Source organism: Aulostomus chinensis, chromosome 7 (assembly GCF_037954235.1).
Source record: "Aulostomus chinensis isolate RoL2024-O1b breed Wild chromosome 7, RoL_Achi_v1.0, whole genome shotgun sequence".
Lineage (NCBI taxonomy): Eukaryota > Metazoa > Chordata > Actinopteri > Syngnathiformes > Aulostomidae > Aulostomus > Aulostomus chinensis.
The window spans coordinates 17,566,295-17,578,725 of NC_141326.1; the positions used below are offsets into that span (position 1 = coordinate 17,566,295).

Below are 12,431 nucleotides of genomic sequence, written 5' to 3' on the forward strand. Positions count from 1 at the left end.
ATTTAGCCTTTGTCAGTGTTGCACGCACACACATGCACACACACAAACAGACGTCGCTAACAGCAGGGTCAGAGCTTTGGTTCTGTCAGCACAGCCCCTGCCCCCTTCCCCCCTTCACCCCCCCCCCCCCCCCCCCAGCACTCGGAGCAATTCCTTCATACTGTAACGTTAATAGAGCTTCCACGCACACATCCTCAGACCGACAGCTTAATCGCTTTCTATATTCTGAATCATTCCACAAATCTTCAGCTCTGGGGAGAAACAATTTGTCCTGTGATTTCTTCAGTAACCCAATGACACGGAGGTATGAGGACGGCATCATCAATGCAGCCATGCACTGAAGAGCCTTGTTATATACGTTGACTCTTTATAAACCCAGAGCACGCCGCACTGTCCCGAGTCACATCATCATTTGGCAGGGGAGGCAGCGTAAACACACACACACACACACACACACACACACACACACACACACACACGAGCGCACAGCCCTGTACAGTGATTCAGTAGCACACTTGATTGCTCCACTGCAAGAGCAGAAGTGGCACGGTACAACTGACACACACTTTGTCAAAGCCACCAAGTGTCAGGGCTGTCTCGTCCGAAACCTCCAGCATCATATCAAAAACAACTTTTTTCTTTTCCGTGGTTCTTTTTCTTCTTTAAGTGGTTTTTTGCATCCTGCCAGTTTTACAATCTCTTCTGTTCCCACAACCTCAGGGTAGATGCTAATCCTTTCATAACAACTTGTATACAAACCAATTTGGCAGTTTCAGCAGTGTACCTCCCTCAGATGAGGGACCCGCAGGCTAATTCTATCAGCGTGTGGGTAGCTATAGCGCTGCCCAGAGATTTAGTCCATCGCCGTCATGCCTGTATGATTTTATGGGCAGTTTGTTAATGTGTATTTGGCCATAAATTTTGTCCGATCAGAATTTAGAGCAGTGATTTTGTCCCTATGTGACCTCTGGGACAGATGGGAAGCCATTGAGACACAGAGACATCACCAAGCAGCCCAGGCATTTATAGCCTCTTAGCAAATACTTCTGATTCTGGCTGGTCTTCTGCAATGAAAACACATTGTAATGCCCCTCACTGTGTGTCCCGGACCCCCAAGGCATAGCTGACAATGGCTTATTGTCTCTGTCCTCACTGCTGCCTTTAAGAGGCATCAATGAGACATCAATGGGAGGGTTGTTTGTGATTGTCAAGTTTTAATCTCCCTTTTTCACTGATTTTATCACTTTCTTTTCCGCTCTGCTCATCCCCTACAGCCCCTTTCGCTCCTCCAGGCAGTGAAACAGTAGTGAAGTTCGATTCCCAGGGGGACGGAATGGGCCGATACAACATCTTCAGCTACCAGCGATCTGGCGATCGTTACATTTACGTGCCAGTAGGTGAATGGGCCGAGAGTCTGAGTCTGAGCAGTGATCTGATTCACTGGCCCAGAGAAGTGGTGCCCACCTCACAGTGCAGCGACCCCTGTGAACGCAATGAGATGAAGAAAATGCAGGCAGGTAGGAGAGTGAATTTTAACAATGTTCTTTTTGTCATGGCATCATACCAAGTTGAGGTGCCTTTGAAGAGAATCTCAGCCTGTCATACTGCTCATATTCCTGTTTCCCAGGTGAGTACTGCTGCTGGATCTGCACAGCCTGCGAGCCTCATGAATACCTCGCTGATGAGTTCACATGCTCGCCCTGCGCTCCTGGCCAGTGGCCCACTGATGACCTGACGTCCTGTTACGAGCTTCCTGAGGACTACATTATGTGGGAGGATGCCTGGGCTATTGGTCCCATTACTATTGCCTGTGTAGGGTGAGTGATAACGGCCTGTCAACATGATGTCTGTTCCTGAGGGGCTGTGTGTGTGTGTGTGAGTGTGTGTACATACAGATGTACAGGATGTTGGCATAGAGGAAGAGGGCAGTGAGTCAGTATTTGCAACTACCGTAGTAATTCTGATACACTAGGACTGTGGTTCCAAACCTTTATGCGTCACAGCCACCCAAAATAATCAGGCTGGTGTTGGTGAACTTCACTCCTGCTGCTCTTTGCACTTTCCTTTCCTGCAGATGTAATGATTAATTCTATTTTTGGCCTTAGAGATAAGGATTTATTCAAACAACTGCATTGTAACTGTCAACATGTGCAGTCTAGGCCCAAAAGAACATGGCGGTCATGCATTTTGTGGTGTTACTGAGGTAACCAGGCCTATTAACGTGTATATATAAAACAATATGGCCCAGCTACTCTTACAGGCCTTAGTTTAAGAGCAGTTTCAATCCAATTGTTTTAAAATTTATATTTATTTTATATTTTATACTATCTTTCAAGTGTAAGCACAGTTTGACTTTCACATATCCAAAAAAATCCATGCCGAGACAAATGACATCAGTGTCGCAGGTGGTAGAATGTAAAAGTTTCCGGTCAAATAAATGTTTGGTGGTTTTTTTGTGGGGTTTTTTTTTCTCTTCCAACCATTTTGTGACCCCCACAGAAATTACCTCAGGACCCCAGGTCGAGAGCCCCTAGGACTGAAATGTTTGTCTGTGCTACTGAACAGGTTCATGTGCACCGGTCTGGTTTTCTGGGTGTTCGTTCGACACAATAACACACCGCTGGTGAAGGCGTCAGGCCGAGAGCTCTGTTACATCCTCCTGTTGGGAGTCTTCATGTCATACGCCATGACTTTCCTCTTCTTGGCTAAACCTTCTCCTGCCATATGTGCCCTGCGGCGCCTCGGCCTGGGCACATCATTCGCTGTGTGCTATTCCGCCCTTCTCACCAAAACTAACAGAATTGCCAGGATATTCAATGGCGTCAAAGACGGAGCGGGTGCAGCGAGGCCACGCTTCATTAGCCCCTCCTCTCAGGTGAGTGATCACAGCATCTTGTGCATCCTTCAGCTGGACAGTGGATCTTGATAACCTTAACTTCTGTTCCTCTCCTCATACTTAGGTGTTCATCTGTCTGAGCTTAATCTCGGTCCAGTTAGTGATGGTGACAGTGTGGCTGCTGCTAGAAGTCCCCGGGACGCGGCGCTTTACGTTGCCCGAGCGACGGCAGACTGTCATCCTCAAGTGTAACGTACGTGACGCCAGCATGCTGCTGTCACTGGGATATGACGTGCTCTTGGTCATCCTGTGTACTGTGTAAGTGAAGAAGAGCCGGCTCCACTTTGTCTGCTAAGTGTGTTTTGGTAGAAGAAAAATCCCTGATTTCAGTTTGCAGATTCAAAGCAAACTTCATTTATTTTAATAGGTCAAATTGTTCTTTCAATTTCATCTTATTTCCAAGGAGGAGCTATCACTCTTCAGATGTTCTAATTACAGATCTGATTCTCCTCTTCCAGATATGCCTTCAAGACCAGGAAGTGCCCTGAGAACTTCAATGAGGCCAAGTTTATTGGATTCACTATGTACACTACCTGTATCATCTGGCTGGCCTTTCTTCCCATCTTCTATGTTACATCTAGTGACTACAGGGTACACTATTGAACACACATACATACATACATGCATACATACACACAAAAGTTCTTGGAGCTTGCCCAAACTTAAAATAACTACATAACATACCAGGGTGATCCCACTCCCTCCATGCACAAATAAATACAAAATGTCATGCGCCTAATTTCTGAATGCACAAAATTGGGTGTTTTTTATTTCCAAGAGGTCAGGACTTTTGCAGCTGTTGTTCTGGTGAGGAGAAAGTTTTTTTTAGTTTTTTAGCAAAACTCAGGTACTTGTAGCCATTGTTTGGTGACCAAACTGTTTTTTTTTACTGAGACAACAAGATGCTGACAGTGGTTGTTCTGTCAAAAAAAAACAAAAAAAGAAACTTTGAGTAAAGCCTCAGAACATTTGCAGCAAAAGTGTTGTTTTTTATTGAGACGTTGGGACAAAACTTATTTTTTACAAAACTTTGTGATGTTTCCAGCTATTGTTCCGCTGACAAAAATTGGTATTTTTTAAGTGAATCTTCAGGACATTTGCAGCCAGTTTTATTTATTTGTCCCATTTTCTATTGCTTATCCTGTTAAGGGTCGTGGGGGGGGGGGGCTGGAGCCTATCCCAGCAGCCTTTGGGTGAGAGGCAGGGTTCCCCCTGGACAGGTCACCAGTCCATCACAGGACCAACACATAGAGACAGACAACATTCACACTCACAGTCACACCTACGGTCAATTTAGAGTATCAATCAGCCTCGTCCCCTCTTGATGTCTTTGGACTGTGGGAGGAAGCTGGAGTACCGGAGAGAACCCACACAGGAACAGGGAGAACATGGAGACTCACACAGAAAGATCCCGTGCTGGAGCCGGGACTCCAACCCGGAACCTTCTTACTGTGAGGCGACAGTGCTAACCACTGCGCCACCATTCCGCCTTATTTATTTGAGTATTTTTGTAACCCAAGCCAGGATCTTTCTTGAACAAAGTTGATTTTGTGTGCAAATCTAACCAAACCTACCAAGAAGAGTCTGTTGTGAACTATTTTATACTCTGCAAAAAGGAAAAGGAATTCAAAGCAGAATGTTAATCTTTAACTAAAACCAACCATTGAAAGCTCTGTTTAATCTTCTGAGGACCTGGTTTCCCCCGAGAGGAGGGATGATTCTATTATATGAATGAATGAACAGATCAGATTTTTTCAAAGTTCAAGTACACAGGTCACAAAAATCACAGATGTAGCAGCAACTTAGACAATTTCTAATCCTGCTGGCAAATGTCTCAGCTCTGCAGTACTTAGATGACAAACAGACCGGCTCTGTCAAACTGCTGACACATGTCCAGATTTAACAGCGGAGGTAGTGAGTGTTCACCTGAGCCATACAAATCTCACCGTACACAGACCACACCACAGTGTATCAAAGGGTCTAAGAGAGGAGTGCTGATGCCAAGGCTGCTCATTTGATCCCAATAAAAACAGCTCGCTTTCTCACTTCCTCTCCCTCCCTCTCCCTCCCTCTCCTGCCCCGAGCAGCATTTCTTTGACCTAATAATCTGACGTAAGATTAGCCAGGTAATGGCATAACATCACCCACGTACAGAGATTTTGCTCAAATGTAAACACAGCAGTTATAATAGAGATACAGCATGCAGCTCTCCACACCTATTATTCAAAATAAGAAGAGATTTGATCTTATTTAGCACCTATTATCAATCACAAAGAATAAAGTCAAAGATATGCTGTCATATTTGGCCTCTGTAATCTCCTGATCACGTCTTTTTATTGCTCTATTATGCAATTTCCTCGACTCTTGCAAGGCGGCCTCTCTATTTACCCGTTGTTTATCAAACTGGTTTGAATTCTGTCATACAGATTTTATATTTTGTTCATTATTCTAGATTGTGATCATCAAATTAGCAGTGAAAAAAGGCAATTACTTTTGACCACATTATCAACAGATTTCTCCATCAAAGCCCGGATACTAATTAGTGTGTCCGCCGTCTTTTCTCTCCTCTGCAGGTTCAGACGACGACCATGTGTATCTCTGTCAGCCTGAGTGGCTTTGTGGTCCTGGGCTGTATGTTTGCCCCAAAGGTTCATATCATCATGTTCCAGCCGCAGAAGAACGTGACCAGCCACAGGCTTAACCTCAATCGTTTCAGTGTTAGCGGGGCTGCCACTACATACGCATCCCACGGTAGGTTACATGCAGTTACCTCATTTTTAAAGAGACATCAGCGTAGAGCAGCACTCTGATGATTTAGCTGATTTTTTTTTTTTTTTATGATGGCTCTGTCAAATGGTATGCTCATCCTTGAATATCCAGCACAGCTCTGTCCTTGGTAAAAGTATCGTGGAGGAACAGTTGAACACCAGCGCAGTGACTATTGTCAGAGGTGCTAGGCAACTAGTACAGATGAATACGTGACAGTGGAAGATGAACATATATATGCAAACCTAAATTCATAGCTATTCATTTGATAACATTTTTGTTCCTAAGAAAAACTTCCGACATTTATCACTCCAAATCGATGATATTGCAGATGTCAATGCAAACAAATAACAGGACATTATTTATCACCCAGGCCGTGCAGGAAAGCACGGATGAGGCAACTAAGCATTGATTGGCAAAGCTAAGGAAGCACACTTGAACTGTTTGAGATCCAGACGTGTCTGTAGAGAAAATTCCTGGAATGATTGTCACAGGAATCACAATTTTTTTCAACACCGATGATTCTTATGTTTTTGTTGTCAGCGACATGAGGATTTCAGAGCTGTCAAAGACTCCAATCCTGCTTGTTATTATCAGTTCAGGAGCCTCAGGAAACTGATGTCCACAGCTAAGCAGCCCTCCAACCAAGATGCAATCCTCCCCACCCCATAACCTGTTGCCTGCGGGTGCTGCTTTCAAGTGCAGTGTTGACCGTTTTTGTCATTCAAGGCAATTGATTTATTGTTCTTTGTTAAGAACAGACACAACAATATTGCGCACTGTCAAATCTCCTGGTAAAGCTGCTCATGAAACCTTCATGCCAATCTATGAATCTAGAATCTAAGCTAGCATGCTACATCATCCCTGCTATCATGGACGGCATGAGCCACATGGCGCTAATGCACCTTCCTAAATTGATTCAAGCTGGTGAGACTACATCCAGGTTGTCTTGCATCACCTGCCACGGAGATCCCAATCCGACTGGTTGACCTCTCAACATTGTTCGGGGGGTTTGAAGAATTGTGGAAAAAAATGTTGATGCAGACTTGATCTCTATGGTTTTATTGTCTCTGCACGAAAGGTGTCAGCAGACTGAAGGAAAGTCCCAGCAGTTCAGCTGCAGACTCACAAAAAGAGAAGATTCTGTCCTCCTGTGAAGAGGAAAGGAGGCACTGGGTGTTGGGAGCACCTTTCTCCAGGGTTTAATTGTTTATCAGCCTGCCTGATCAGATCCAATATGCACTATTTTCATGCTCATTGGTATCTGTATTTTTTTAAATGTATTTATCATTAGAGATGCTGTTGGGAGCTCCTTGAACTTTTTGCTTTTAGATAATGTTGAAAAAACTGTCAGAATTCAACATTCACTTCATTTCAAATAAGTTTTATGTTGGAGTTTGTGCTGTTCTTGGATTTTCTAATGTAGATCCGTCCTACATATCAGTTATCGGCCCCCACGACTACTAAAAATTGGTACTGTCGACCTCTTACTTTAATATCAGTGACAGATCACAAAGCTCTGGAAATCACCTGCCAGGATTTCACCTCCGCAAAGGAATACAGAGGAGTCACCAAGCGGATGACAACAATTTCACTTCATGGCTAATTAAAATTCTTCTTAGGTGTGTGTGAGATTGCACGGATGCAAAAACATCTGCCCCACATGTTCACTGTTTTTATTGATGATGGTAGTTATCTCACAGTACACACGTAGCTCCGCCCTGCTTAAACCTGAGACTGAGAGGGTGAAAAACGAGTGTAAAAATGATTCAGTTACAGCATCTTTACTCATCAAAACAAATGTTTAATGTTGTCCCTCAAATGTCCTCAGATTTCTTTTTTCTCATCCATGTCTTGTTCTAGCTTCTGTCAGTGCCCACTACGTCCCAACCGTGTGCAACGGGAGAGAAATTGTTGACTCCACCACATCGTCTCTGTGACCACACCGCTCCTGTCTCAAACCTGCCCCTGCGACTGTTAGCCAACCCAACAACATGATCTCAACGTCATTTTTTTTACACTTCTCACACACACACACACACACACACACACACACACACACACACACACACACACACCTTCCTTGTGGACTAGAACTGTATCGTTTCACCAATGTAGAAAGTGTGTAACTATAATTAAATTATTTTCTAGGGATGTACATACATGGAATTGACATTGTTGTAAGTAGAGAATCAAAAGAACAAAAAAAGTTTTTAGGAGGAATTTTTGGAGCCTTTGTTTTTGATAGCTTTGTTATGATGCAGTGTAAATAGACATTGGCTTAATTAAGGTAGGAGGGTGTGTGTCCCTCAGTCTGGATGCACATTTGTGGCTCTGCTTGCCTCACCTGCAATATCCCCACAGACTTTTTATTCTCATGCTTTTTTGTAGGTCTCATTGTAATAACCGATGATGTATGCATTTCTATTGTGTATCTGTACATTTGTATATTATACAACCGATGGTTCAAACAGCACAATGCGGACAGTCTTACAAAGCATAACCTGGAATTTGGATAGAGCAGCTGAAATGGACACAAATCCATCACTGATTTGCAGTTAGATACAATCTTGAGTTGTACAATGAATCTGATCACATCTTGATAGATGTTTTTTTATTGCATCTAGAATCCATGTTGGCTGTTTTGCAGTAAAAATAGGTTTTGCTTTTGATACAGATGTTCAGTTTTTTTTTCTTTGAAATCTCTAATCACGGAATCCCTTTATCTAAATGGCCATAATTCTAGACGTGTTCACCAAAGCAACAGCATGTTCACTCCCACTCCCAAACCTTGGAGGACTGCTAATAATTGCTCTTAGATAAGAGTATAAACACATTTCTTTCGCCTCAAAACTGTCAACACAGACAGTGCTGCATTAGTTACAGATAAATTTGTTCTGTCTGCTTTGCTGGACACATTGTTTTTCCAGGGGAGTGGTAGCTTATGGTTTGTTTGTTTTTCCTCGATTTTCTAATGCCCCATAGTTATAGTATGTGGTGATGTTTTGAATATGGCCATGTGCCTTAATGTGTGTTTGATAGTGTTCCAAGTGGAGTTTGTAAGAGATCTCAGAATAGAGCAGGAGTCTCAAACTCCAATTACCTGAGGACCCAATAACAACAACAAAATACACTTCTGATATTCAACTGCAGTCGCTTTTTAAAGAAACTTATTAGTATGTTAATGATGGAATGGAACTCAGAATAAAACACGGATAGATAACATTGTGATCTTTTTTTAGGTTATTTTTCTATACAGGGCAGCATTGTGGTGCAGTGGTCAGAACTGTGGCCTCACAGCAAGAAGGTTCCAGATTTGAGCCCCGGCCCAAGCACAGGATCTTTCTGTGTGGAGTCTGCATGTTCTCCCTGTTCCTGCGTGGGTTCTCTCTGGTACTCCAGCTTCCTCCCACAGTCCAAAGACATCAAGAGGGGACGAGGCTGATTGATACTCTAAATTGACCGTAGGTGTGACTGTGAGAGTGAATGGTTGTCTGTCTCTATGTGTTGGTCCTGTGATGGACTGGTGACCTGTCCAGGGTGAACCCTGCCTCTCACCTGAAAGCTGCTGGGATAGGCTCCAGCGCCCCCCCCCCCCCCCCCCGACCGTTAACAGGATAAGCGGAAGAAACTGGATGGATGGACGGATGGATGTTAGCTAAAACTAATAATTATGATAATGAGAGAATTTGCAGGTTAAATATCAGTCTTTTTTGATATGAGGTCCCCAGGCCAGGGGTTTGAGACCCCTGCTGTCTAGAGTACCTGCGCGCGGCCAACACTATGCCAGTTAGTATTAACCCAATCACTGGTGTTGATTGTTAACCTGAAGTCTTGAAACAGCGAACAGGAGGGATTCTAAGGTTGAAATGACTTTCTCTACCCCTCTTCTTTCTCCAGTCCGCAATTAAAAGAACATTAAGCGGATATTTCTCACATACATCCATCACTCTTTGATTATTTTTTTTACATTTTTATATTTTTACTTTTTTTTTTTTTTTACAGCTTGGCTCAGATAAAAGAAAGCAGGGGAAGAGAAGCTCATATACCATTAAGATGAAGTCAGTGACTCGTCGACTTATTGAAGTGTGCAGTTTACATGTCTGTGTTAAATGTGTTGACGTTGAGAGGCACAGTGGAGCAGCTGGCTTCGGCAGTCCCAGGGAGGCTCACCAGAGGAAGCAGAGCACACAGTGTCAGCTGCTAGCACGTCCCAACTAACAAAAGGATGTTAGAGTAGAACTCATATGCATAATATACCTAACACTTATCAAAAGCGTCCAGCTCCATCTTCGGCCGGGAATATAAGACTTAAACGGAGATAATTGTGAGATGACATGTGAAGATAGTCTATATTAGTGGGCTAATCTTAAAAAAAAAAAAAAAAAAAAATGGTCTCATGAAAATAATCTTTTTGCATCTATGATGGTACTAAATTATTAATCAACTGATTTTAAGTATATTATGCTGTTATTATTTGCTGCTAAAATAAAATGAGTCTTAATTTTTTTCAAGAAAACTTGTTATCAGACTTATTTCGTAAATTAAGATCCCCAGACGAGCGTTCAAATTTCATAAAGGCAGAACTGCTGCATGTTCATGTCTTGACCGGTCCACACCTCCACACCTCCGCACAAAACCCTCCTGTGATTATCACACTGAATGATGGATTGAAAGAATTTTTGAGAGAAGTGGATGCGCCAAGACAAGCCGACCTACATTGGGGCGTGTGTGTTAGGTGTGTGTGTGGGGGGGGGGGGGGGGGGGGGCGCGATGTGGCAGAGCAGAGGGGAGCTGCTGCTGGATTATGTAAAGCACTCCCACAGCCCAGAAGTCATAGCGCTTCTATGGAAGCTCAAAGCATCTCAGAGATTCACAGTCTTTGTTAGCAGAAGGCTTAGCCATTCACTCAGTGGTCCTGCTCCCACAAGATGCACCCCGCATGGCAGGTTGCTATGGACAACCACCGCCACATCCGTTGCTGGAATGTCTATTTTGCTTGCATGGAGAGGAGGGGGTGCAGAGAAGAGAAGAGGAATAGAAAAAGGAAGAGAAAAAAAGCGTTGCTGGTTCTGATTCAAATTGGCAGTGACTGATGAGATTTGGCTCAGCAGAACCCTGTACTCTACTCCCAGCTTTTAATGGCCACACAAATAGAGCACTTAACCCTGATTCTGCTCTCATTTAGTCCAGGGACTAGTCTCAGACAACAGTCTCACACTCTTTCTGTGACCTTCTGTCTCTTAATCCACCTGCCCCCCTTCAACCTTTCCCCCCCACCACCTTTGTCTTCCTCATCTCTACTCTATGTGTGAAACTTGCTGCTGAGTTTGTCTCAGCCAAGACCAACTAAGCCAGACCAACAGATTGATAAACTGAAGCTCTCACATTTGGCTGGCCATCACAGCACACGAGGACAGCTTTGAGGACATTAGCAAAGACTCAAGAGCAAGGGCAGCGTAGGAAAATTAAAATGTGATTCAGAAATATTTACATCACCTTTCTGACTACATTGCTCTCAGTTTATCATCTAAAAACTCTCGCTGGAAGATTTCTTAATTGGCTTTTCTCATGGCTGTGCTTTTCAACAGCAAGCCACCCACTTCAGACATTGTCCCTCTATTCAGCCTCAGCCAACTGCCATGTGCTCTCCAAAGGTCTCTGTGCTGTAGCCCCTGCTAAATAACAGAATGTGTCCTTGGCCTCCGGGCTTTGAAATTAGACAAGATCTCTGCAGCAAAATAAAGCCGAGGTCAAGCTGAACTATGGAATCACAAAGCAATAGTTCTGTGTTTATGATACGTGCAATATTGAGGCTGTGATGACATCATAATAAATAACAACAAGCAAACAGCTGGTGTCTGTCCTGCTTTGAGTCATCAAAAACAATCTAGTTCAGCTTGTCTGCATGTGAGTGTGTGTGTTTGCAATGTCTATAAATCTCAGTAAAATAAAGACAGATTTGTCTCTTCCACATTAACAGCCCCACCACACACACACACACACACACACACACACAGGCTCTATTCATAGCGTATGTTAGCAAAATGTTGGAAGATGCCAGTAACACTCAGCCTAATCTGTTCCCTAAGTGATGGCACTCCAATTAAACCAGCTACTGGAGTGCTCCCTGCCTCAGGACAATGCACTCCAGTGTGTAAGCTCAGTCACTCCCAGAGAGACAGAAAGAGATAAATAACTGAGAGAAGAAGGGAGAAAAAAAGCAAGAAATAAATACATATAAATGAAGAGGAAAATATGCAGTTTTTTGGGTCCCGTTAGTGAAGGGCTAATATATTTTAGACAGCATCCAATATGTCAGGATGTTGATTGAATAATACCGCAGGCAACAAGATGCTTCCAAGTTGTTCATGCAATGTGTTATTTCTAGCCACATCAAACTGCATATAATTCCCTCTTTTGCAAAACTAGATTATTTTCTTGTTGCCAGGCAATGATCGTCCCCTGGTGGTAAAATCAGGTCATTACAAAAAATAACCCTCCCACCCAGAGTGCTTAATATTTAGGCAACACTCATGTTGAACCAACTAGCGGCAGGTTAATAAGCATTTGTCTTTCTTGTTCCTGCAAGTAGAGTGCAGAGGGGATGTAATAAAGTGAGCTCTCCTCCAGCAACCTGCTGTTCTGTGCTGCCCTCTAGAGGAGAAAATGCATAACAGCTGCTGGGGTCCCCAAAAAATTAAATATTTCTCATAAATAAATGCAGTGGTTCGATAAAAATCCCATGACGTGAAAACACAAATATCTG

The 12,431-nt window shown here is 43.4% G+C and overlaps 1 protein-coding gene across 2 annotated transcripts in view; it reads left to right on the forward strand.

Annotated features, from left to right (window-relative positions):
• grm3 (glutamate receptor, metabotropic 3) overlaps nucleotides 1-10,410 on the forward strand; it is a 41,026-nt gene extending 30,616 nt beyond the window's left edge. For both annotated transcript variants that reach the window (XM_086208866.1, XM_086208865.1), the window contains exons 8-14: nucleotides 1,275-1,517; nucleotides 1,628-1,817; nucleotides 2,566-2,875; nucleotides 2,961-3,154; nucleotides 3,355-3,487; nucleotides 5,470-5,647; nucleotides 7,526-10,410. In XM_086208866.1, coding sequence (XP_086064992.1) covers nucleotides 1,275-1,517; nucleotides 1,628-1,817; nucleotides 2,566-2,875; nucleotides 2,961-3,154; nucleotides 3,355-3,487; nucleotides 5,470-5,647; nucleotides 7,526-7,602 — 1,325 coding nt within the window. In that variant the 3' untranslated portion in view covers nucleotides 7,603-10,410. The remainder of the gene's footprint in view (nucleotides 1-1,274; nucleotides 1,518-1,627; nucleotides 1,818-2,565; nucleotides 2,876-2,960; nucleotides 3,155-3,354; nucleotides 3,488-5,469; nucleotides 5,648-7,525) is intronic.
• Nucleotides 10,411-12,431: the final 2,021 nt, after the last annotated feature.